At 44.1% G+C, this 25,135-nt stretch overlaps 4 protein-coding genes across 5 annotated transcripts; 3 read left to right on the top strand and 1 right to left on the bottom strand.

Annotated features, from left to right (window-relative positions):
- The first annotated feature begins 255 nt into the window (after positions 1–255).
- On the top strand, positions 256–7,446 carry galnt6 (UDP-N-acetyl-alpha-D-galactosamine:polypeptide N-acetylgalactosaminyltransferase 6 (GalNAc-T6)). Its single transcript, XM_084479576.1, has 11 exons — positions 256–385; positions 1,904–2,413; positions 3,007–3,179; positions 3,613–3,762; positions 4,259–4,493; positions 4,649–4,766; positions 4,971–5,171; positions 5,393–5,524; positions 5,611–5,712; positions 5,926–6,084; positions 6,624–7,446. Exons 2-11 carry the CDS (start codon positions 1,932–1,934, stop codon positions 6,735–6,737), a joined length of 1,866 nt encoding a protein of 621 aa, XP_084335702.1. The 5' UTR covers positions 256–385; positions 1,904–1,931; the 3' UTR covers positions 6,738–7,446.
- Positions 7,447–7,929: 483 nt separating this feature from the next.
- On the top strand, positions 7,930–16,870 carry LOC311359897 (glucose-6-phosphate 1-dehydrogenase-like). Of its 2 annotated transcripts, XR_014638316.1 has the most exons (14): positions 7,930–8,090; positions 8,625–8,662; positions 8,820–8,928; positions 10,917–11,134; positions 11,245–11,403; positions 11,536–11,661; positions 11,791–11,884; positions 12,016–12,202; positions 12,731–12,966; positions 13,478–13,554; positions 14,323–14,415; positions 15,660–15,791; positions 16,027–16,160; positions 16,640–16,870. XR_014638316.1 is itself a non-coding variant. In XM_084479931.1 (12 exons), exons 1-12 carry the CDS (start codon positions 7,974–7,976, stop codon positions 15,754–15,756), a joined length of 1,551 nt encoding a protein of 516 aa, XP_084336057.1. In that variant the 5' UTR covers positions 7,930–7,973; the 3' UTR covers positions 15,757–15,956. The 2 variants fall into 2 exon arrangements, 1 of the variants encoding a protein (XP_084336057.1); XM_084479931.1 differs by lacking the exons at positions 16,027–16,160; positions 16,640–16,870 and having other exon boundaries at positions 15,660–15,956.
- On the bottom strand, positions 16,179–22,234 carry LOC311359899 (ceramide kinase). The gene is made up of 13 exons (XM_084479933.1): positions 21,643–22,234; positions 20,838–20,933; positions 20,558–20,695; positions 20,264–20,392; positions 20,023–20,086; positions 19,756–19,901; positions 19,586–19,660; positions 19,229–19,381; positions 18,884–18,989; positions 18,074–18,180; positions 17,660–17,856; positions 16,935–17,269; positions 16,179–16,702 (listed from the first exon to the last, which is right to left on the bottom strand). Exons 1-13 carry the CDS (start codon positions 21,764–21,766, stop codon positions 16,636–16,638), a joined length of 1,737 nt encoding a protein of 578 aa, XP_084336059.1. The 5' UTR covers positions 21,767–22,234; the 3' UTR covers positions 16,179–16,635.
- Positions 22,235–22,305: 71 nt separating this feature from the next.
- naa10 (N-alpha-acetyltransferase 10, NatA catalytic subuni) lies at positions 22,306–24,944 on the top strand. The gene is made up of 8 exons (XM_084479932.1): positions 22,306–22,808; positions 22,991–23,089; positions 23,199–23,257; positions 23,339–23,384; positions 23,505–23,620; positions 23,713–23,757; positions 23,888–23,972; positions 24,150–24,944. The coding sequence occupies exons 1-8, from the start codon at positions 22,788–22,790 to the stop codon at positions 24,324–24,326; spliced, it is 648 nt and encodes a 215-aa protein (XP_084336058.1). The 5' UTR covers positions 22,306–22,787; the 3' UTR covers positions 24,327–24,944.
- The last annotated feature ends 191 nt before the right edge of the window (positions 24,945–25,135 follow it).

Here is a 25,135-nt window from a genome sequence, read left to right as displayed (position 1 = left end):
TGAACATTAATTAAACTTAGCCGAATTTGTTTTATGACAGTTGAATAGTGACATGGCTGTCTACGAAACACCGTTTTAGTGAGGGAGAGTAGAAACACTTTCTAAAGTCTGGTCTGCGGGTCATTTGTTTGAACCTGCCGCCGCGCTCAGTCGCGCGGGACGACGGTAGGGGCCCGCCACCAGGGGACTCTAAATCACTCCAACTCGTGGCACCTGTTACACTCAGGGGGAAGACGCGAGGCCACGGCGTCACGGTATCGCTTCTGGTCTGTTCTCCATCCTCTCCCATGACTTCCACAACTAGAAGACAGCGTTTGAACCCCCGTCTCTCTTGAGCGGTCATCAAAGACTAAGTCATCGAGGAAATAAGTCGAGTCCGGTCGAGGTAAGGAACGTCTCTGGGAAATCCGAAACTTGGAGCTGCTGCGTCGCGTGTCGATTGTCTTCCTCGTTGTATATGAGGCTAGATGTGGACTTTTTTTGTCGACATTATTGATCCACGTTTCAGGATGGAGAGTTAGGTTTTGCACGTTAGGAAAGGCTTTTAGAAAGTGATGCTTGTGGAATTCGGATTCGTTTATTTATGTTGTTGTTTATGGTTTCTTCTTCAGGCTAGATTCCGCTTATTTGATCATATTGTCGCTAACAGTGTTTTCCTCTTTCAATATGAAACGGTTGTCACTAAACTTGAATGTCTGTTGTGTGCACCGTTTTCTGCCCGTTTGTATTTACATTCAGTGCAGGCACAGTATCACATTTCCCCACCTTATGTCAATAGCGATAAACTCCTGTCAGAAAAACTCGACTTTAAGATGCTTAAACTTTGGCTCTATAGCATAACTCTTTTTGTTTGCCATCCAACCTGTTCTATCGGTTATTACGGTAGTGACAAGTAGGTCTGGTTGTCTAAAAGTCCATTAAGGATTATGTGTTGTTCATTGAGACGTGCTCAACAGTTGTCTCGTTGGAATCACAAGTCTATTGTTTCTTGGATCAATTATGAAGGGAGCTGGCTGGAGACCAGAGTAAATTAATTATGACCCTATAAGAGTCTCTAAACAGTGATTACTTTGAGTACATGCGGATGTTCGCATAGCAAGCATATCCTGTTTCACATCCACCTTCCAAGTAAATTGGTTACTTCAGTAACAGGGCTGTGAAAGGGAAAAGTGAATTTGGTTTAGGCTGGCTGCTAAGCCGCAGGGGTGATAAATCTGTCCTTTATCGACGTTCATTTTTGTGTGTGTGGGGGGGGGGGCGGGGATTTTTAAAGCAAATATTGAAACTTTTGCATTGCTAATCTCCTGTTACCGCTTCTTGGCCTATAGGCTATTATCTTACAACTTTATTGTCAACTGTTTCCAAGAGCTCAACAATCAGCTTTTGTCTGTTGAATCAAAATGTTCGCATTAACACATTTGCTCACGCAACATTTTGATTTAAACCCTAAAGTAATTTGAAGTAATGACATACTTTGTTTATCATACTGGAGGACTTTTAACTTGTCTTTCTACCTCTACCATATGCTTACTGTCACATGGATACGTGTTTCAAGGAGGCGCTTGTAAAGGCCAGCACTCATGCGTCATTCATTATCAGCGATGGGAGTTGTACGTTGAGCCTTCATTGCATTGGCCACCTGCTCACACGTAGCTGGCGCAGGGCAGTGGCAGGTGTATTCAGGTGTGTTTCTCCCCACCAGCTTTTCCTGTGGGACTGCATTCTAGACGGAGAAGGCGTGGAGGTCTGATAGATGTGTTTGGTTAGGGTGAACTAGCTGCTGTGTCAGACCGGTTTGAGGTATTTAAACACTTAGCATAGTATGTGTCATTGTCATTGTCATAGCAAGAAATTTCAACGAGTGTATACTCTACTGAAAATGCTTTGTGCCTTGTCTCAACAGTCTTTAGTGCATCGGCCCATTCGGCAGCATGCGTCTGTTTCTGCGACGGCGTTTGTCCCCCGTCAAGTTGGCCCTGCTCGGGGGAGCCATGTTCATGGTGGTGCTGGTGGTTCTCCAGTGGGACGTGAGCTCGGCGCCCACCCAGGACCGCTGGCTCCGGGACCTGGTGGATAAAAGGGACCAGGTCCTGGGCATGGTGCAGGAGGCAGTCAACAACCTGGGCTTCCAGATCAGAGCTCCGATGCCCCCCAGTGTGGAGCACCAGCCCACCCAGAACCTCCGCTGCCCGTCAGGGTTCTACAGCCAGGCTGATCTCCGGCCCGTCCTGGAGAGACCCCCGCAGGACCCCAAGGGCTTCGGCGCTGACGGCAAGGCCTTCGTGAAGGAGCACATGAGTAAAGAAGAGGAGAAGGAGAAGGCGGAGGGCCTGACGCGCCATTGTTTCAACCAGTTTGCCAGCGACCACATTTCACTCAGCCGTAGCCTCGGAGAGGACACCAGGCCTGCAGAGTACGCTCCATGTTTTCTGTTGTATCGCTGAGCTTCCTGGTGGCTGATTAGCTCTGTTGTACCGTTGTTCCACCCCTTTCACCTGCACACTACTCCACGTCTACTCCGTAGTTAATGTTTAACATGAAAGCATATCCAAATATCATGGATTGACACAATGCACATACATCATCTTTGTGACAGTATTTAGGCCGCAATTAGAATAAATGTTTGGCCACGTTTCGCATGAGAGGCTGTGACATTTCAGAGTTTCTATCATCCAAAGAATATATTGTCACAGAGTTAATATATTAATATCTATATATTAATTCAGTGACCTTAGTGCTCTCTTTACTGCAGTTTAATCATTTGCTCTATCAAAGGTGTGAAATGGCCAGGGGATTTCCTGTATCTGTAGTACTGTATGCGTAGGGTTGAGCTATATTTGTCTAAAAGTGAAAGTGTGCAAACAGTTCATTTCCCTTTCACTGCTCCTGTGGTACCTCGTGGCTGGCTGCCTAAAAATAAACAATTTATGTCATCTTATGTTATAATTAAAAGTAAAACATTCCACAATATTTTCATTAAACGTATCCAAATTGTTTTTTGTCCAGGTGCGTGGAGCGTAAGTTCCGCCGGTGCCCACCGCTGCCAACCACCAGTGTGATCATAGTGTTCCACAACGAGGCCTGGTCCACCCTCCTCAGAACCGTGTATAGTGTCCTACACACCTCCCCAGCCAGCCTACTCACCGAGATCATCATGGTGGACGATGCCAGCACTGCAGGTGTGTGTGTGTGTGTGTGTGTGTGTGTGTGTGTGTGTGTGTGTGTGTGTGTGTGTGTGTGTGTGTGTGTGTGTGTGTGTGTGTGTGTGTGTGTGTGTGTGTGTGTGTGTGTGTGTGTGTGTGTGTGCTATTGCCTTTGACACCATCTTAATCTGTGCGAGAAATTGTCACCTCCTCATACCAAAACTTATAAATGAAACTATATTTGGAAAAATAACTAGATCTACAAACCTCTTTTAGAGAACAGACTGATGCTGTAAGTCCATGTGCCCCTGGTGGCTGTGCCCAAGTAAAGGGGTTTGTTGTTAAACACTGCCATTCATCCCCTTCTATTGTACCTAATGAAGAGGCTGTGCAGGATTCTCGTACCTGGTTTCTGATGGGTTTCTGCGATAGTGGTTCTACAGGATACTAACTATGCCGTCTTTCCTAGAGCACTTGAAGAGCCAGCTGGATGAATACGTGCTTCAGCTGAAGATAGTCCGTGTGTTGAGGCAGCGCGAGAGGAAGGGCCTGATCACCGCCAGGCTTCTAGGTGCCAGCGAGGCCAAGGGTGAAGTGCTCACCTTCCTTGACGCACACTGTAAGGAAATGTCCCAGTATACATCAATACACACACGGCTTACTTGTAAATTGTCATGGTGTCCATACAGTATTTGTGGAATGGGGACTTGAATGAGTTATAAATCAGGTCTGTTTTAGGTCAGTTGGTTCACGTCATGGTTTTCCCTTCCTGTGTAAACAGGACTGTACCAAACCATTTCCTTCAGGCTAGGGGTCAGGGTCATGCATACACTATTTTCTTCTTACCTATGTGTTTATTGAGATTTTCAACTGCTGTTTTCTGGGATCTATTTCATGTCTGTTGTGCTCGATATATATGTATAAAAGATTAGAGGCCAGAAGAAGTTAAATTATATGTTTAAAATAAAAGGGGAACAAAAACAACTTTTTGGCTAAATTGTATGTTTGTTACTTTTATAATTGTGTCTACTCCGTCCTTGGTCTCTCCAAGCGGTTGATGGTGCACTGCCCTGTGTGAACCTGAGGGCGATCTAACCTTCTGCCCATCTCCATAGGTGAGTGTTTCCACGGCTGGCTGGAGCCCCTGCTTGCCCGCATAGTGGAGGAGCCCACAGCGGTAGTCAGTCCAGAGATAACGTCCATCGACATGAACTCGTTCAGTTTCCATAAGCCTGTGGCCAACGCTCGCTCCTACAACCGAGGCAACTTCGACTGGAGCCTCACCTTTGGCTGGGAGAGCATCCCAGAAGACGCCAAGAGGAAACGCCTGGACGAAACCTACCCTGTTAAGTAAGTGTCCGTTAAGGATGCGGTTCCCTGTTTAATGATGAGAAGACTGCACTTTCTATTTTCTTTCTAGTTTCCCTATTTAAATTAATATAATCCTGATTAAATGTCCAATCAGGGTACTGCTTTTCATATGCATCCAATGTTCTCTTTCTCAGGACACCTGCTTTTGCTGGAGGTCTATTCTCCATTTCTCAGGAGTATTTTGAACACATTGGAACGTACGATGACAAGATGGAGATCTGGGGTGGAGAGAATGTGGAAATGTCATTTAGGGTCAGTTTAGGTTTATTTTGCATAATCCATCTTAATCCCCCACCCTGGGCTTGATCAATTATCATTCATAACACCCTAAAGTTCTCGTTTTACCTTAATAAAATGACAAATGGCTAATGTCAGTCGTATTACAAACCAACCAGAATATTAAACTGCCATTGTTTTTTACGAGTTTTTAAATCTGTCCCAAACCTTGTTTCCCAGGTATGGCAGTGTGGAGGTCAGCTGGAGATCATTCCTTGCTCTGTTGTGGGCCATGTCTTCCGTTCCAAGAGCCCCCACACCTTCCCCAAGGGCACAGAGGTCATCACCCGCAACCAGGTGCGGCTGGCAGAAGTCTGGATGGACGACTACAAGGAAATCTTCTACCGCCGCAACAAGAATGCTGGAAAGATGGCCGAAAACGTTAGTGGTTATCTGAAAATGCTAATGTGAACACATCTTGGAAAACACAACTATTTGGACCTTAACTGGTCATCTTGATTATCCCATTGAACTAGTTGTTTAGGGATGATTTTGTTTTGGGATTTCAAAGCTACAGTGCTTGCAGCTAATAATCTCCACTGTCCTTTATGGTTTTTCACAAGGCTATCAGTCCTAGCATTTTTAAATGTCTTATCTTGCAGAACAATTATGGAGACATCTCTGATCGATTGAAACTGAGAGAGAGGCTACAATGTAAAAACTTCACATGGCTTTTGGAAAACATATACCCAGAGATCTTTATTCCAGACCTACACCCGAAAAGATTTGGAGCGGTAAGTCATGATCCTTTTGACACAATGTTCAGTTCTCCCTTGGGATACTGGTGATGTAAACTGATTTTTTTTTTTTGTATTCCTAGATACGAAATGCTGGATCCCTTTCATGTCTGGATGCAGGAGAGAGCAACAAGGGTGGAAAACCAGTCATTATGTATACCTGTCACAACATGGGCGGCAACCAGGTATTGTATTAATAATTGTGTGTCACCAAAGTCTGTCTGTAAAAGAGGTAGGGCGTTAAGCTCATTCAGATCTGCGGTATGGGCAGACTTTAACCGCACCAGTGATTCATATTTGCTTCACAACCCTTTGTCTCTTAGGCAGAGGTGTTCAGTCACACCAGGTGACGTCCTGAGGTGTGGGCCCTGATCATGTGTGGTTTGTTCCTTTTGTAGTACTTTGAGTATACTTCTTCTAAAGAGCTGCGGCACAACATTGGAGAACAGCTGTGTCTCCACGCGGCAGCCACGCCTAAGGCCATCACTCTAGAGCTCTGCCAGCGCAAAGGAAAAGGCACCAGTATCTCTCCTCATCAGGAGTGGGAATTTATAGAGGTGAGGACAAACTCAAGTGATGTGGACGTACCAACTCAAGTGATGTGGACGTACCCCCCCCCCCTATTTTTGGATCCAGGAGGCCAACGTTGCCATGGCAGACCCTCTGGGGAGAGATGGCCGAGTGCCTTGCCTGGGAAACGGAAGACTTGAAAGGGGCTTGTGCCTTGGGTCCCTATTATGGCTAGGGTTTTCTATCGAAGGGTGACCCCATTTGCGTGGGAGGATGTGGGATTCAGAAGGGGATTTTTGTTTAATTTATCCATTGATCCAAAGATGGACAGCTCGTCCTCCTAACGGGCGAAGTTCACTAGTACTGGCTGAATTTGTGTTCAATCTTAGCCAATTACACGCTTAATATCTAAGCCTCAAGCAACTTGATTTGGTCGAAGCTAAAGAAAGGGAAATTCCCAATTTGTCCAAGATTTGAGCTTGTCTGATTTTAGATGATTAATATTAAGTCTGATCTGTGATACTATTTCTCCCAAACCATGGTTAGAGTGGTATGAACATTTGTTATTTTTCCCTCTCTCCCGCAGGGAAGCCTCCTGAAGAACCCAAGTAGTGGCCAGTGTTTAGAGCTAAAAGTCAATGAGGTTAAGATGGAGAAGTGTGACGAGGCTAACGTCCACCAGCGCTGGGAGTTCAGTTGACCTGCCTCCCGGCCCATCACTGACCTGTGGCCCACTGTCACTCTGAACATCAAGGGGTCAAGAACTCTACTTACAGCATGTATGATGCCTCATGCTGTAGAGCCTGGGCCAGTCCCCAGTGAGAACTCTGAAGATGGACTCGGATGGAAGGGAAGTGCTCTGTAAATCATCCAAGGGTCACCTTTGATTTTAAATGTATTTATGGTGGAAACTATGAGCAAATGATGGAAAGACAATTGGGAGGGGGTGTCTTGGTACCGACAACACAGACCTTCCACCCAGTACGTGGCACATAAGACAACTGTCAGTGCCTTTTTCACACTCCAGCTTTGAAAATCAAAGTATACACATAGTCCTCTTTGACCGACAATGAATGTTTGATTATGTGCTGCAGTGACAATGGAAATGTTTTGCCAAGGGGAATGATTTTTTTTTTTATAAATGTGTGTTAACTTAAATCATTTGTATTTATTTGGTATATTAATTTTATTCCTAATCCATTGCATGCTTCATATTTTTGTTAATGTGTAGTTTTCATGTTTTTTCCTTAAAGGTTTATCAAAACATTTAGACCTGCATTATCTACCTTCTGCTGATGACATCACTTTTGTTCAGAATTTGATGGATTCTAGATTGGTTGAGGATTGACAATTTAGCGTAAAAACAACAAAGAAATGTGAAGTGAAGGCTGCATGTGAAAAGGTAACATGGGGCAGGTATTTTTTTCCACATGAATGTTCATGGGACAGATGGGTTTAAAATATGACAATAAAAATGTCTACAATGGTTCACTAGGTTGTAATACTGCATGTAGACCTTCCTTCGTGGACGCTACCACAAGGTTTATGATTCAACCGACAAGTTAATATTTGCTCAGTATAGGGCCACTGCTAGTCCAAGGATGGGCCATCCAGGATGTCAATTTTAAACTATATTAGGCGGTTGTCAATCAAAACGTACACTGTCTCCAAGTTGTATAGCCAGATCTATCTTCATGTTGGGCGATGGAATATAGGCTAGGGGTGTCTGTCTACGTACTGTGTCTGGTGGGGAACAAGAGCATTATCCAAGAAGACATTATTTGGACTGACTATAGGGGGCAGCAATGAGTCACTGAGGGTTTGTTTGTTCTGCGATGGTCAGCTGGGACATTACCACATAGAAACTATTAATCGAGTGGTGAAAGGGAAAATTGGTATAGGCGGAGGCAGAGGGAAGCCGAACAGTCTGGGGAAAATGAGCTCTGCGCATTTCACTCGCTCCGAGGTGTTTGGACAGTTTAGGAGGGAGCTGTATGGAGACGCTCCGTCCAATGAGGGTAGCGCCCACCTCTTCATCATATTGGGAGCCTCCGTGAGTACAACGGCATGGAGTGAAATTAATACTCGTGTTTCCTGGCTGTGATGTAACTGCAATGAAGTTTTACTGAGGCCTGTGAGAACGTAGAGGTTTTAATATAAAGTGTATTTGGTCATGAACTTGGTTCTCTTGCCACATTAGTGACTCAAGTCAGTCTTCAAATGAGTTTACAAACATAGGTGAAACATTTATCTAGTCTAGTCTATTGAAAGCTCTCTTTAAAACGTCCACGTCTCATCTCTTTGAAGACCAGATCCTGTTTATTCAACCTATAATCCTGGATATAAACTAGAAACTTCCTTGTTCCTCGTCGTCCTCCCCCTCATAGTGGGTGTTGTCTCAGGATTACCCAACACTACACAAACAGTACCCTGCTCTTGCCCCACACTGTGGCCGCTAACAGTTTAACTCATTCATTCAAACTTTGGACCCTGTTCAATAGCTGTCATGGTGGCAGCAATACAAAACAAAAAAAGCAAACAAAGCCATTGTCATAATAATTTGATACGCTTTCTACCGTTTCAACAGGGAGATCTTGCAAAAAAAAAAATCTACCCCACACTATGGTGAGTGTTACACATTACTATTACACCTGGAAATACCCGCTTTCAAAGTAGACTGGTTTGTACTATTTGCAGTTCCCACATCAGTAGGCTGGGGAGCAGCTTAACCTTCTGACTACATGACATTATTTTCACAAGTTGTGTGACTTGCTTTCCACAGGTGGCTGTTCAGAGACGGTCTCCTCCCGGAGAACACGCACTTTGTTGGCTTTGCCCGCTCTAAATTGAGGGTAGAGGACATCAAAAAAGCATGCCTCCCTTACATGGAGGTAATGAACCCTGTTCAGTTTCCTTCTGCTCTCGCTGTCACCTTTCGGCGAAATTCGCCGGGTTTTTTAAACAAAATTGGCCACTTGTGTGATTCGTGGAGATCCATTGAGAAAACATTGGGGGGGGGGGGGGGGGGGTCCTACAGTCTGACGAAAACGAGACGATAACTAAATAATAAACTACGACGAAATCTTTTGACACTTTCGGTAACGAATAAAAACGAGACGAAAATGTAAGCGGGACGATTTGGGAAGCGATCCAATCAGAACTAAGCTCTTTATGTGGGGAAGTACTGATCGTCCCGCCCGGCAGGTCAACTAGCAGGCGCTTGCTGCGTCGCAAGCAAGTGTCCCTTTTGAACAGTTTGGCGCAACAATCACCGGTTAAAACACAACCAACTTGAAGTCATTGGTAGACGAGTCATCCCAAAATTCACGCAAAGATAAGCATCCTTAAACAGTTTTTTCTTTCAAGCTAATGTTATGTGTGTTTTTCGCTAAAATTGGAATATTACAAGCTGAAAGAAACCACCGCTGTCCTGTAACGGTACCGGAGCTCTTTGCTGTCGACACCACAGCGGGGCACAGATACACAGGATTCACTGTGGTTTCTGTGACATGATAAACACTCAAAATGAATACTAATGTTTTATAAAGAAAGCTATCTTAGTGGGAAAGCCACGCAACATAGCCACGGTTACATACAGTAATGTTCTTATGACGGGAGAAAGGAGCAGAAATATAGTATAGAGACAACTTGGAGCTGTGTGTGCGCGTATGTTTGAGTGAGAGACGGGAGTAAATGAGAGACAGAAAAATCGGACCCCCTCCATTCTACCTCACAGGTACAGAAGGCCTCCGACAAGGATGGGCCACTGAGTGCAAATAAAGCTAGTGCATCCCAGAACAACAACAGACCAAGGAGGACGAAAAATAAACTCGGGGGAGTTTAAAAAAAAAAATATATATATATATATATATATTAAAAAATTACATTAAAAAAATTATATTAAAAATATATATATATTAAAAAAATTTGACCTGCGCACGCATCTTTAAAAAAAAAAAAAAAAAAGATGCACGCAGATCCAAAAAAAAGATGCGCCCGCAGGTCCAAAAAAAAGATGCACGCAGATCCAAAAAAAAAGATGCGCACGCAGGTCCAAAAAAAAAGATGCTTTGCCAGGTCAATTTTTTTTTTATCTAATTTTTTTATAATTTTTTTAATATAAATTTTTTTTTTATATATATTTTTTTAAATTTCAAAACAAAACTACACGTGTATCTTGTACTACTTCTGCGTCTTCCCACCTGCAAAAAAAAAAAGGCAAAACGGAGCCGGAGCGCTGTGTGCACCGCTGTGTGCACCGCACGCACACTGGAGAACTGCGCAAAATCAGCTGATCGCAATATCTGTCACTGTGAAACATCCTATCGCTCCGTGGCAGTGACGGACTGGACCCCCCCGTCAACAATCCTGCCCGACCGCAACCAAACACTCTCCCCCCCCCCCCCCCCTTATCATTAATTAATTAATTAATTAATTAATTAATTAATCGCCTTTATTATTATCAAAACGACGCTACGTGTGGAGTGCGTACCAAACACCATCTCCTGGTACTCAAATGAGTAACTCACTAAAAAAGTTATGTGCACCCCTGATAATAACCGACTGTATAATGAGCGAGAAACAAGTTTGCTATCTTCACAATAAAAAAATCTTTGGCCAAATGACTCCACGTTCCATGTTCCACGACCACCAATCGCTATCAAGATATACCACAGCGCGCGTTTCTTTCCCCGTCGTTCCAGTCCTGGAGTGGACTGCTCAGTCGTAACTGACCAGTTTATGGGTTAATAAATGTGCCATTTTTACTATAAGAAAATGTTGTCTTTTCCCTTTATTTTCTTCTGGGAGTACACCAGAATGCTTAATTTACATGTTAAAATAGCAAAAAAAATTCTTTGTAATTTTCTGCATCCATCAGGTTGCAGAGGATGAGGGTGAGTCTCTGTCGGCCTTCTTCCGGAGGAACTCCTACCTGAGCGGCCGGTACGATGACGCGGGCTCCTTCTCCCGGCTCCACGCCCATCTGTCCTCTCTGCCCGGGGGGGGCGTTGCCAACCGCCTCTTCTACCTGGCGCTCCCGCCCACCGTCTACCACCCCGTCAGCGCCAACATCGGCATGCTCTGCATGAGCCCCAAGTGAGCGCCGTTCGCCCCCCATGTATAACGATACACCCGTCTCTCGATAAAAATGATTTTCGCTGACGTTCACCCAACCCATCCGTTTCCTCCTGTGTGTGTCGATGCAGAGGCTGGACCAGGGTGATCGTGGAGAAGCCGTTTGGCCGCGACCTCCAGAGCTCTCAGGAGCTGTCCGTGCATCTGGCCTCCCTGTTCAAAGAGGAGCAGATCTACCGCATAGACCACTACCTGGGCAAGGAGATGGTCCAGAACCTGATGGTGCTCAGGTACCACGGTGCCACGACCCGCCTCCACACGGGCTCCTCGGGGGGGGGGTCACGGTTTATGGAGTGCTGTGATGTGTGATGTGTCCTGTGTTCGTGTTTGTCATGTCATTTCTTTGCGTTCCTCATGGGCAGGTTTGGAAACCGCATCTTCGGCCCCATCTGGAACCGGAGCAGCGTGGCCGCGGTGGTCCTGACCTTCAAGGAGCCGTTTGGGACCCAGGGCCGCGGGGGATACTTTGATGACTTCGGTATCATCCGGTGCGAAAGAAAGAAAGAGAGAGAGGGAAAGAGAGAGCTTGTTTTGAACTGAGCAGGTATCTGAGGACATGACCGATGGAATAAATTATTTTTTCTTATCGTCCAAATGGTTGTCCCTTCGTGAATTAGGGATGTGATGCAGAACCACCTCCTCCAGATGCTCTCGTTGGTTGCCATGGAGAAGCCGGCCTCCACCAGTTCAGATGACGTGAGGGATGAGAAGGTACGTGTTAATGATTTACATCCTGTCAAACGGAAATCCTCAAATCTACAAATCATGTATGGGTGAAGTGACCCACAGGGGTGATGTGTGTTCCTCTGGGGCGTGGCTCCGCTCCGCTCCGGCGGCTGCAGGTGAAGGTGCTGAAGTGCGTGGCCCCTGTAGCCATGGCGGACGTGGTGCTGGGTCAGTATGTCGGGGACCCCGAGGGCCAGGGCCCGGCCAAGCTGGGTTACCTTGACGACCCCACCGTGCCCAAGGGCTCCTGCACGCCAACCTTTGCCACGGCGGTGCTCTACGTCCGCAACGAGAGATGGGATGGTGAGGACCTTCTTTTTTTTTTTTTCACGTTGCAAAATTGCTGACTGTTTCACAGGTTCTGTTCACAATGAATCTGGTAGACAGCAAACTGTAAGTCATTTTGGTGGACGAGAGCTGGATGGTTAAATTAGGTGAGGCCGGAAGAAAAATAGCATCACTAGAATAAATACTTACGCACCATTCCTTAAAGGGGACGCACACAACAATAGTGAGTTACAACTAACACCCGCTACAATATGAAAAACTAAATCATTTTATTCAATATATGTTATTCCAATCTTCGTAAACAACACGACATCCCCATAGTAACACATCACCATGCGTGTTACGTTTTGCCGCATTGCCAATTCTTTGGGCTAACCCTAACCCTAACCCTATTTGTAAAAAAAATTTCCCCCTGCCATCTAGAAGGTGGTCCGTCTGCCCTCTACCGCCCGATTCCATGACCAATGCAGCATAACTCAGCATAACTCTGCCCTCCATTGTGCCCCCATCCCCACCACCCCCCCCCCCCCGTCCTCCCATCAGGTGTGCCCTTCATTCTGCGCTGCGGCAAGGCGCTGAACGAGCGCAAGGCCGAGGTGCGGCTGCAGTTCACCGACGTCCCCGGCGACATCTTCGCCGAGCGCTGCATGCGGAACGAGCTGGTGGTCCGTGTGCAGCCCGACGAGGCCATCTACCTGAAGATGACCACCAAGAAACCGGGGGTCTACTTCAGCCCCGAGGAGACAGAGCTGGACCTCACCTACAAGAGCAGATACAAGGCAAGGGCAAGGGCCTGACCGCCTGCAAGCACAAACACACACACACACACACACACATACAGTACACACGTGTGTACACACGCACACACACACACACATACCGTACACACACACAAGCACACACACACGTGTCCTGTTTGTGTTTTTATGATTGTGCTTATTGTAAGCAGATGCAACTACCACAGCAACAACACACTTCCCATACTTTGTTAAAAGAGAAATGGATTGCGTTACACCGTGTCATTAGAGTGTTTTCTAAACACACTGTAATCCAAGCAGTGGGCTTAGATTACATCAACCAACTGCAGGTGTACAGCCAGGAACGATCAGTGACACTTAACATGGGGAAGGAGGACAAAGAACCTGCAACAAGTCCCCAATCTTCTTGTCTCAATGTTAACCCCCTCGTTGTTATTAAGATGGGATGATGCCAATTCCCCAGCATAGAGGACCATGGAATTGGCATGTCCATCAATACTAATTATTTTGTATTTCTCATCTCATCCCCTAGGATGTGAAGCTCCCAGACGCATATGAGAGACTAATTCTGGACGTGTTCTGTGGCAGTCAGATGCACTTTGTCCGCAGGTGCATAGAACAATTTTTTACCATAATGATTCATTAAAAAATATGATTGAGTTTATAATTGCTATTTAGCAGATGCCCTTATCCAAAGAGACATTGAGTGAATTTAGTTGCATGTCATTAAAGGTGCAGTGTGTAGGATGTAGGTGGCCAATAATGGTGAGCTTGCAGATTGCAACCAATACAGTTGCATATATTGTGTTAGGTGCCAGTAGGTACTTTCAAAATTATAATTTTGTAGCATGATGTAGCCAACTGTCAAGTGATGATGTTCCTTGATTGATCTATAAATTGTATAAATATGTGATTAAGTCTGTAAAGTATAGCTCATAGTTGACAACTAAATGTCCTTGTACATTGAATGCGATTGTTGGTTGTGATTTTTGGTCTGTATACATACGCTACGATTTCTGTAATTCAACATTAATTTGAACATTGACATTTGGATGGGAATATTAGAGGTTGCAAATGGTGGATACGAATGGGTCTTAAATTGAACACATCAGTTGTGATTGAGTGAGTGCATGCCACTGTAGCAAATGAGAGGCGTTATGTTGATCATTGTTTTCTGAGGAAGGAAAGTATGGGGAAGCAGGTAGGGGTTTGGCCTCTTGTTCAAGGATGCCTACAGATACATTTGGGATCGAACCCACTGCCTTTTTCAAACTAGGAGCCTTAACCCCTTATAACTACTCCGGCCCCCTGATGTATTGTGTGTTTGATCAGTAAGCAGCCTTTTGATGGTGTATACATATCCTCTTCATGGAACAGTGATGAGTTGCGGGAGGCGTGGCGGATCTTTACCCCACTGCTGCACCACATCGAGAGCCAGAAGACCCCACCTGTCCCCTACACCTATGGAAGGTAAAGACACGTGACGTAGCATGGGGCCACACTACTCACAACACATTCTCGATTGTTTTTTTATATATAAAAATAAAAATTAACAAAATTACTTTTTTCAAAATTACTGAATTCTACAAATTTGTAGTGTGATTTGCCAGTAAGATCCACAAATCCAGACCCACATCTAGAAAGCTGTAGGGTCTGGCACGAGTAATGAAAATGGCCCAACTCGAGGGGCGGCACCAAGCATGCATTTGAAAATATCACTGCACGCAATTGGATAACACTACGACCAATCAGAAGAATACAAGGGGTGATGTATCGAGACCAGCAGAGCTTACCAATAGATAAGACTTGCTGAATACAATCAGTAAAAGAGCAACACTTGGCCCGCCTATATCAGATACACCGATGTGATTGGTTAATGTTCTTGGCCAGGGGAATCAGGGAATGAGTATATTGCTCATTCCCAGAGTGACTCGCTGAGCAAATTCAAATTGTGCTCTCACGAGGACTCTGGATCTCCAGGGTACCAGTAAGAGTAAAATCTGTTGTGCCATACAAGGGAAACTTTATGTAGTTTCTGAGAGAAATCTCAAATTTTCTTAAATTGTCTGCTACCAAATGAACAGACACACAGAAACACACGCTCCAATGTATGTATATACACACAAGTTAAAGTTCATACAAGTTTGTTGCACATTTGTTTAATGTACATTTCATAATGTAGAAACAATAATACTTTACAGTATAATACAATAATGAATAACCCCCCTCTACCTTAACCCCCTCTGTCCAGCCCATATGCATTACAATGATTCCAGGATATGAGAATGTACCAAATGAGTCAGCTAGGCAGGGGGAGGCACCCCTGACTCATTCGACCAAGGGAACCATGCCCCCTCATCAAATGCCGACAAATGGCAGGAAATTATAATGAGGGGTTGTGACATCACAACTCAGTAAAGTTGAGAACAAATTTGGTGTTTTGTTTTAGTAAAATAAAAAATAAATAAAATCTACGCCACATTCACAGCAAAAGGCCGTTCTGCCATGAGAGGCTGCTAGTGTGCAAAGTTTTAAAGCCTTAAACCGCATGTTGCTCTGGTAAATTGTCTTTAGTTTCTGTGTTTCTACAAAAATGTCATAAAAAATAAATGATTTTTTTTGTAGAAAAATGTTTCTTCAAAAACTTTATTGATTGGATTGTAATTACTGATCACCTCCAACCCCCTCTCATCTTCTCATGGTCGTCACGGCAGCCGCGGCCCGGCGGAGGCGGACGAGCTGGTGCAGAGTGTGGGGTTCCGCTACGGGGGAACCTACAAGTGGGTGAAGCCCCACAGCGCATGTCTTTAACAGCGACCACTTCCTCCGACAGTCATTCACTGCTGGTATTTTGGATTTACTAGTTTTCACTGTAGAAAGAAAATTGCACTCCCTGTTGTCCCGATCTTAGCATTTGAAAAATGTATGTGGAAATAAGGTTCACTGCTGACTGATCGTCCCTGATTTCTGAAGTGGTATCATTTCAATTGTAAATAAAAACTTAAGGTTTATTCAGTGTCAGTTATTTGATCAGTTTTTGACTTGAACGTTCCCCCTGTTGCCTTACTTCCTCCTACACAGAGCGCCTGCAGGCTCTACGTTGCTTTGTGCTGTTTGCTCTTGAAGTGGAAGCTATGATTGGTTGCTTTAATCGGCAGGCTACTGTTTACAGTTAACAGAGAAAACATCACAAAGGACAAATGAAGGCTTTCATGGTTGGTTCTGCAAATATTGCTTCTTCTTCCTTTCTTATGCATTAGTCCTGGTTGAAAATATTATTTAAAAAAATTAAAATTTAAGTGACTATAGTAAGAGAGTTTGAGGTATATTTCCACTTGAATGTCTTTTGTGACATTTTATGTACAAAGCATATTAAAGTGTTTTATTTAGAGCCATGGAGCAGCATAGTATATCAAACAAAATACAATATGAATAAATTATCTTACAGAATATTGCAGAAAAATAGAAATCATTGAAGTGTGTCTAAAATATGAGGAATGCCTTGGTCTAATAAGACTGCATTGCCCTGAAATCCGTTGTTTTTATAACTTCAATCCTGTTCCTCATTTATATTACAAACACAACATCTTTTCATCAGCTTATATTATGGTTGCACTTTGGTAACTTAAATCCATTATCTGTGAGAACATAACATAACTCTCCATTTCTCTCTTTCTTCTCCCTCTCTCTTCAGCCCACACAGGCAGCCTTGTCCTCGATGCCTCTTGCATATAGATGGACCAACTGACCGTGAACCCTAGGGGGGGAGATAGAATGAATGGAAATGAGTCAAACACACACACACACACACACACACACACACACACACACACACACACACACACACACACACACACACACACACACACACACACACACACACACAAACCCGGTGTGTAGGTGTAGGTCTGCAAGTTACAAATGTTACTACAGTTATTAGGATTTCAATAATGTAACACACACACACACTTGTGAAAATTCCCTCTCACCTGCCCTGGATCTCTGAGAAAGGCAGGATTTCCCCGTCGCAGTTCCACACAGAGACAGACGGGGCCTCACTGCAGCAAGGGCCACAGAAGAGGGCTTTCTCACGGCTCCAATCGCCCCTCGCGTTGTACGCACCCCTGGCCCTATCGGTGAGCTGCTGCTGGGACCCAGTCCTGCTCTTGGTGTCACTGTCCATCCCGCACTCTGGACTCTCTTGGTTCGCTCGCTCCCTCGCCGCCTCACTCTCCATGTCCTCACAACTGTCCTCTTCTTTCCCGGGAGGAAGAGAGAAACGAAACGCCTTTACCCGGTGCACCTCCACAAAGGGAAGGTCAAACTGTCAAGAATACAAAACCATGTCAGTCCCTCTTTGGAAGTAGAACGGCATCACATGTAGCCATCGGGCATTCAAAATGACATTCTCTGTATATGTACCGGGCTCTAGACCTTGCCGAAATAATAAGGCTTTCACACTCCCCATATACTAAAACAATTCACTTTAAACATTGTGGTTGTTCAACACCAGCATTTCATACCCTTAAAATTCAGTTTCATAATAGAAATAATTCCTGGTTCGGCTCCACTGTATCTGATCAAGGATGCATACAGTAACTGTGGATGTTGTTGAACCCTGAACCTTTGGTTTGGGAGTCCAACCCTCTCACCACTAATTGCCCCACTCAACTCAACCCACCAGGCCTTCTCGGCCATTATTCAGGGGGCCTACCTGGTCCTCACTGCTGGTGTGCCTGTGGAGGAACTTGAGGAAGCCCAGTGGGTGGCTCTCCCGCACCAGGATGAGGTCCCCGGTCCCGTCTGCCAGGTGGGCGGAGGGGGACAGGCCCAGAGGACTCCTGGGACAGGAGCTGGACATGCAGGTGAACGACACACACCTGAACCTGCCCGCCACGCTGACCCAGCCAGCTGGACAACAGATCACACACACACACACACACACACACACACACACACACACACACACACACACACACACACACACACACACACACACACACACACACACACACACACAATAAAGCACACACACACACACTAGGATAAGCAATAAGGTCAGATTTTAGACACAATTTTATTCATTCTGTTAATATTGTGGTTTTGGGGAGGGGGGGGTTCACACTACCTTCACTATGGTCACTTCTGTATTGGCTGCACTGGAAACTTTGCACCGACTCCGAGACTGTAGAGTGGGGGAACAGTCTTTCTGTGCTTTTGGAGCACACACTGCACCTAAACACACACACACACACACACAGAGGATACATTACTGTAGCCCAATATTGTGCCAGCTACCTAAAAAGCATTATTTGACCTTGACTATCTGGTAACAACGGCAGAGGTAGCTACAGAGCCCTCAGACAACGGCGGGACACCTGGTGTCGTCTTTCTCTAAGATCAAGTTTCTCCCTCTTGTGTTGCCATGGCTCCTGTGCTCCTGGAGGTTCACCCAACACGACCAAGTGTCTGGTGCGGCTGGCACAGCTACAGTGTTACCAGAGAAGTCGGTAGCAGTACAATTATGATAACAACAATTGCCAGATACAGTTGCCTCTTTTGTTCTCTAGCAAAAACTAGGTGAAAGGCTTTTTGAGGCATTGTCTAATCTGATTTGTGGAATCGTATGCCACGGCCAGCAATATTAGAACCTGGTCTTGGTGTGCTATGTTCACAGAGGGCAACTGGCCTTCTCCTTGTAGCACATCCTAAACGGGATGAACTGATGAGGGTTCCCCTTAGGCAAAAAAGGACCGGTTCTCACTGTGAGACATGTGCAGTGACCGTACACATTTTGTCTGTCATTAGGCTGTTAAGTGTAGCATTGAGACATCACCAAAGCTGAACTGAACTATGATTACCTTTACATTGGCTAAGCCTAACCCTAACCTCCACAAACGAGTGCTATCTCGACGCACTTCAGTGTCGATTGTTTTACCCTGAGAGGCAGCGTGTGTTGTCCCGGGGGCTGGAGAGCAGGGGGTCGGCTGGTAGGTAATGTACTACGCCTGCATAGCTGCGACTGCTCAGGTAAACCATGGCACCTGTGGAAGGCAGGGGAAGGAAGAGTTTTTACAAAACATATAGCATATAGACCAACAGAGATGCGGTCTGGAGGCTATAATGTACACTTAATCAGTAAATCAATAACATATCGTGGGTTTACATTGGTTTTCGCAGTAGGTTTTTGCACACAATTATTTTGTTAACTCTGTCTCTGACTCCATATGCATAATTTCATCATTGCACTGGCTTCTTGGCATGTTGGATGCGTGCGCCGCACCTGAGTAGTCATATCTGAGGGGGCCCATCCAGCGATGCCTCTCGCTCTCAGCCAGGACGTCCCCGTAGAAGCCATACCCCAACAGAGACACAGAGTAACGCACCGGCTCTGTTGGGTGGTGGGCCGAACACACGTCCAGAGGCTGAGAATCTCCTGCAAAGCATTGTGAGATATGATATATTAATTCCAGATGGGAAATTTGGGGATGAGGAGGACGAAATGCTCTTTAAATAACGTCAAATGATTCAGAAATGTTAATTATAATAACGTTGCAAAGATGTCACGACCAGCGGTTTTGAATCGTAATTGTGTTATTATTTGTGAACCAGAAGAGTTGATGAGGATGAACTCCCTCACCGATGATAATGTGCAAAGCAGAAGTAACAGGATCATTCACCCCGACGGTGGCAAAACAGACACAGTCTGTAGAACCTGTTGGTTCCACAAAATACAGCATCAGGAACCTTCAGATACATCCTGAATGGTCAATATCCGGGTTAACAAATGCTTTATATGCACTACATTACCAGCAGGGATGATGCCAATGTGTAGGTGACAGGGCTGTAGCGTCACATTGAGATCATTCTCAGAGAGGCCCGCCTCCTGTTGGGTTCGGCCAATCATGCCGTGCATTATTTCGCTGAACATTCCATCTCCGCCCACACACACCACACTGTTGTGAACAAACACAAAGGCCTCTGTCATGAAACCATCTCCCATCGAGCTTAGCTGCTGTAATCCTCTCGTAGCACAGTGGTTACACGGGCACGTGTCATTGACATGGAGTAGCTCACCCATCGAAGCCTGACAGGTCTTTCTTCAAAAGGTGGTCCCTCGCCTGGTTAGCCCGCTCAGTCACTAAAATCAACAAGAAAATGACGTCAAAGAAAAGTATGAACACTGGACGGATGACAACGATTCCCCTTCTTTAATTTGAAAATACAATACTTTTGTATTGTGAATGAAGGACACAGATATAAACCTTTTATTGTGTAATAATGCATTGCTAATGTCGTATACAATAGCTGGTCTTACCGATTACATGAGAGGTGATGCCAGCAAGCTCAAAGAGAGGGGCGACCAGAGAGTGGTAGATGTGTCTTCCTTTCTTCTTACCTCCATACGGGTTAATGAAAACCAACAGCCTGTGGGGCCGTGAGGGGCCTAAGGATGATAGATGACCAAGCGCTAAGTTGTGTACACAATAGCAACAATATGGTTCGCCAACTTAAAGATTCCCAATCATATGTCAAAACATCAATAATAATTCAGATGTATGTACAGTCTATAAACCACTAGGTTTGTTTGCTGCACTGTACGTGTTCTTACTGTGAGTTTTAAGGGCCGCTCTAAGGTGGCTGGTCCACTGGTCCCTGAGGGTCCGACTTGCGCAGCTGAACTGGATCCGTCCAAACTGCCATAGCAACCCATAAGAGCCACCACTGCTGCTGCGTTTCACATAGAAAACTGAAAGACAAGCAAGGAGACAGGTAGACTCACAGACAGACGTGAAATGGGGCTTTTTTATCGGTTGAGGCAGGGTTGTATGCAAGCCTTGGATCCGTCATTAACTTCCTTAACTTCATTAACTATCTTCCCTCGAACATACCTGTAAAGTCCTTGTCGGTGTCTTCAACTGATTTGCGAGGCAGTATCTCTACTTGGCCCTTCGCTAATCCAATTAACTCGGACACAGGCACCGAAGCTTTGGGCAGAGATACATTTCAAGGATCCATTACAGAGGAAATTAAGACAAACATAAATATAGTGTTTTCCATTGGTTTTGTAAGACTATGAATTTCACTGATTAGGTTAGATTACAAGAAAGACTATCTATTATAGCTTTTATATATATATATATATATATATATATATATACACACACACACACACACACACACACAATAAGTTTATCACAGAATCTATCATTCTTTCATCGTGCACATGCTGGGAAGTGGTTTCTGCATTCTCCCCTTTGTTATGAGTAAACTAGCCCAGCTTCAAGTTGTGTTTCGTGTTTGTGCTGTTTGACTTGTTTTTCATCCTACTTGAAGGCATTTATTGAATAGCTTATATATCCAACCCTGAAATGTATCGAATAAGAAATGAATGTATGTTTCAAACACGTTGAATAGGGTATAGACATTATATATCTTGATTATTCTGTTTTTAAATAAAACATATCTCAAGTCAGGCTGTCTGGCTATTTTCACATGGAAATGAATCCTGATAGGCCTACAGCATAGGCTGTGTGCCTTTCTAATCATTTGATAAGCCTATAGTTCTCATGCAAATATTTTTTCAGAAGGATACTTTGGATGTCGGCACGCTTGTCAATACTTGCACGAACAGGTTATACTATCATTTAAACTTTGTGTTATGTTTCACCTATGAAAACACCATAGTCTACTTACTCGTTTTCTTTTCGCGATTGTTCTTGTCAACTTCGGTCCATTGGAAATGCCATCCTGTCAGAACAGCTTGATACCTTTTTTTCCCGACCCACAAGCTTGATTCTAGTCTAAGGTCATTTTCCATTGTACACCTGTTAACGTCTATCAACGAACGGGCCGTTTTTCGACATTGTGGCTATCCGATACCAAATATGTCACTCTCCCGAATTTGATGTCTCATGACAAACATTTATATAATAATCTTGTATTGCATCGCACCCTGACCTACGGCTATATATCATCTAATAAAGCCAACTTATCTTTCTTGTAGATACAGTGTAAATCGCGTTATTAAGGTTTCTTAGTAAAGTGTGCTGTAGAACAGGTGTGTTACCCAAAACACCACCAGTTGTCAAACGTCCCTCCCACTTTTACACCTACATATTTACATGTCCTTCCTAATTGGATGCGAATAGATGGCATGCAAATTTAACTATATCACAAAGTCTCGCTCATAGACTGTATAAAATATAATACAAATGCATCAAAGAAAAATAATGGCTCCAGTGTCGCTTGATTTTAATAAGTATATATGTATTTTTTTTGCAGCAGAACAAAGTGCGTATGTGAACAAACAATGTGCAAAGGAATCAATGAGTTTGTGGATGCGTACAAATAGACTACACATATAGAAGATAATTTCTCGTCAGGGGTTAATAAGTGCCATTTTAATTTGGGAACAGAGCTGGAATAGAGAACAGCCACATCTACTTGCTCTTAAACACGCTTCTCGTAACTTGCCAACGGATGCCTTCGCCAAAGTGCAACAATGTCATTATACTACTTCCGGCTCTGTGCTAACGTGAAACGTCTGGAAAGTAAAAGCGTTAGAATGATTTTATTATACGTGTAAATGTATGATGTCGATAGATTTTCAGTCTAGGGGACTTTTATTGTGATGTTGGAGCATTGACTCTAGGCGGAAATGTGCTCCATTATTGTGGCACGCTGAGGAAGTCAGTTCTCTCCCCACCTTCGCATGCTAACGAAATTACTTAGCTAGCGACATAGCACTATAGAACTAACAGCTTCTCACAATAGTATGACGTTTTGCCCTTAATAACTTTATCGGATTTTCTAGAGAACTGACACTAAACAAATTCAAAATGAACATACGAAACGCAAGGGTAAGTTTACTATCAAGCGGCGCTTTCACACGCATGGCATTTTTGACCAGTCAGGCATTGCTAGCAACTTGACTATGGGATAGCTAGCTAACGTTTTCTCAAATTGACGTTCTACAACATTGTGTGACATGCTATTTATAAATTGTTTAAAGTCAGTCTTTTAATGTTTTCTTCTCACACAGCCTGAAGATCTCATGAATATGCAGCATTGCAACCTGCTGTGTCTTCCAGAAAATTACCAAATGAAATATTACTTCTACCATGGATTATCTTGGCCTCAGGTTAGTTGTAATATTCAATATACCTTTACCAGTTTACTATATAAAACAACGTTTTATCTTTCGGCTGCATCTAATTTCATTGTACTCTTTTCCTATTTAAATTGTTTAGCTTTCCTACATTGCAGAAGATGAAAACGGCAAAATAGTAGGATATGTGTTGGCTAAAATGTAAGTATCCATTACCCAAAATGTTTGTAGCGAAAATGTTTCTGAAGTTGTCTAATAGTGGTCTAATCGTACAACTCTTAGGGAAGAGGACCCAGATGATGTACCCCATGGACACATTACATCACTGGTATGACTAGATAATACAATACGTTGTTGTTAATATTCCTTGTTATTGTCTCATTGCTATAAGTTGGTAATGGCATCATCGTTTTCAATAATTATTGGTACTATGTCATGTGCTGTTTAGGCTGTAAAGCGTTCCCACAGACGCTTGGGTCTGGCTCAGAAGCTAATGGACCAGGCCAGCAGAGCTATGATTGAGAACTTCAACGCTAAATATGTCTCCCTCCATGTTCGCAAAAGGTTTGTCTCTTGGCGTGCCCAAACCACCATTTTCTGAACTATATATAGCAATGCAGCCACGTTAATATAATTATTGCATTCTTCCTTCATAGCAACCGAGCCGCTCTGCACCTGTACTCCAACACACTGAAATTCCAGTAAGTCTGAAACATTTACCCCTTTATTGGTTGACAGATTTTCCCTGTGCAATACCAAGACACCAGTATGTACAATCATATTGTCTGTCTGTATTCAGTTAGTCGATAACCTGTTCATTGCTTTTAACAGGATAAGTGAAATAGAGCCAAAATACTATGCCGATGGGGAGGATGCCTACGCAATGAAGAGAGACCTGGCTCACATGGCTGATGAGGTAACGTTGATTTGTGGTCACCATGACAACGGGTTGTGGTGGTGTCTTCGTCATCACGGTTGTTGCACCCAAGCCTGTTCACAGAGAAAACGATCAAAACCAGTTGGATCCACCATCACACCATCCACCATCACACCTGTTTTCTAATTGTGTCATGTGTGCGTTCGTGGTCTATAGGTCCCACAGTTGAGAAAGGCTGGAGCACGCATTGCAGGCCAGGAGACGCCTACCCAGAGCCTAGCAGGTGACCAGGAGATGGAGAGGGACAGCGGAGGAGAGAGCAAGGAACTCAGTGAAGTCAGCGAGGCCACGGAAAGCACAGACGTCAAAGACTCCTCCTCGGATTCACAATGACTCTGCCATCCTAGCTATTTTTAAAATTCATCCTGCACCTCTTTTTAGCTTCTACCTGGCAATATTTATGGCCCCAACCCAATGGCTACTGTACATCAATCCTCTATTTTTGTGTTACTCACACATTTGTTTTCAGATATCGTCACTATTGGTGATCAACAAAGGAGACTTTGGGAATGAATGAATGGGGAAGTTTTCTAATTGAAACAACATTACAACTTAAAAACTGGCCCCAACCATTTATGCCCCCAACCCAATGGCTACTGTACATCAAGCCTCTATTTTTGTGTTACTCACACATTTGTTTTCAGATATCGTCACTATTGGTGATCAACAAAGGAGACTTTGGGAATGAATGAATGGGGAAGTTTTCTAATTGAAACGATATTACAACTTAAAAACTGCCATCAGCGTTTTTATTTGGACTTGCTGTTGTCACCACTTTTAGGAGTTGCCCCAGCTCTGGCTAGAATTTTGCCTGGATCTTCAATTGTCCCAATCAGGTTTCTTGAAGTATTCATAGAAATACTCAAAATAAAAAATTAAAATAATTCCTTTTGTTTCTCTCCTTTGGTGCAATCCTTTCAGTCAGTATATAAAAAGCAGAATATTCTACATAGTTGGCTAGTCTGTTTTAATTCATTACTATGGAGCAGCTGATAGTGTACAGATCCAATCTATAGTACCTGCACACTATACTTCAAGTGTCATACAAACCATTTTTCTCGTCTATGCTTCCCTAGTTTCATGAAAATCATTGTCATTCTTAAGGGACATCAAACAGACTTTTCTTTAAGGTTTTGTTTTGC

The sequence above is a fragment of the Micromesistius poutassou genome (genome assembly GCF_964030765.1).
Source record: "Micromesistius poutassou genome assembly, chromosome: 15".
Lineage (NCBI taxonomy): Eukaryota > Metazoa > Chordata > Actinopteri > Gadiformes > Gadidae > Micromesistius > Micromesistius poutassou.
This window is presented reverse-complemented; position numbering and strand designations above follow the sequence as displayed.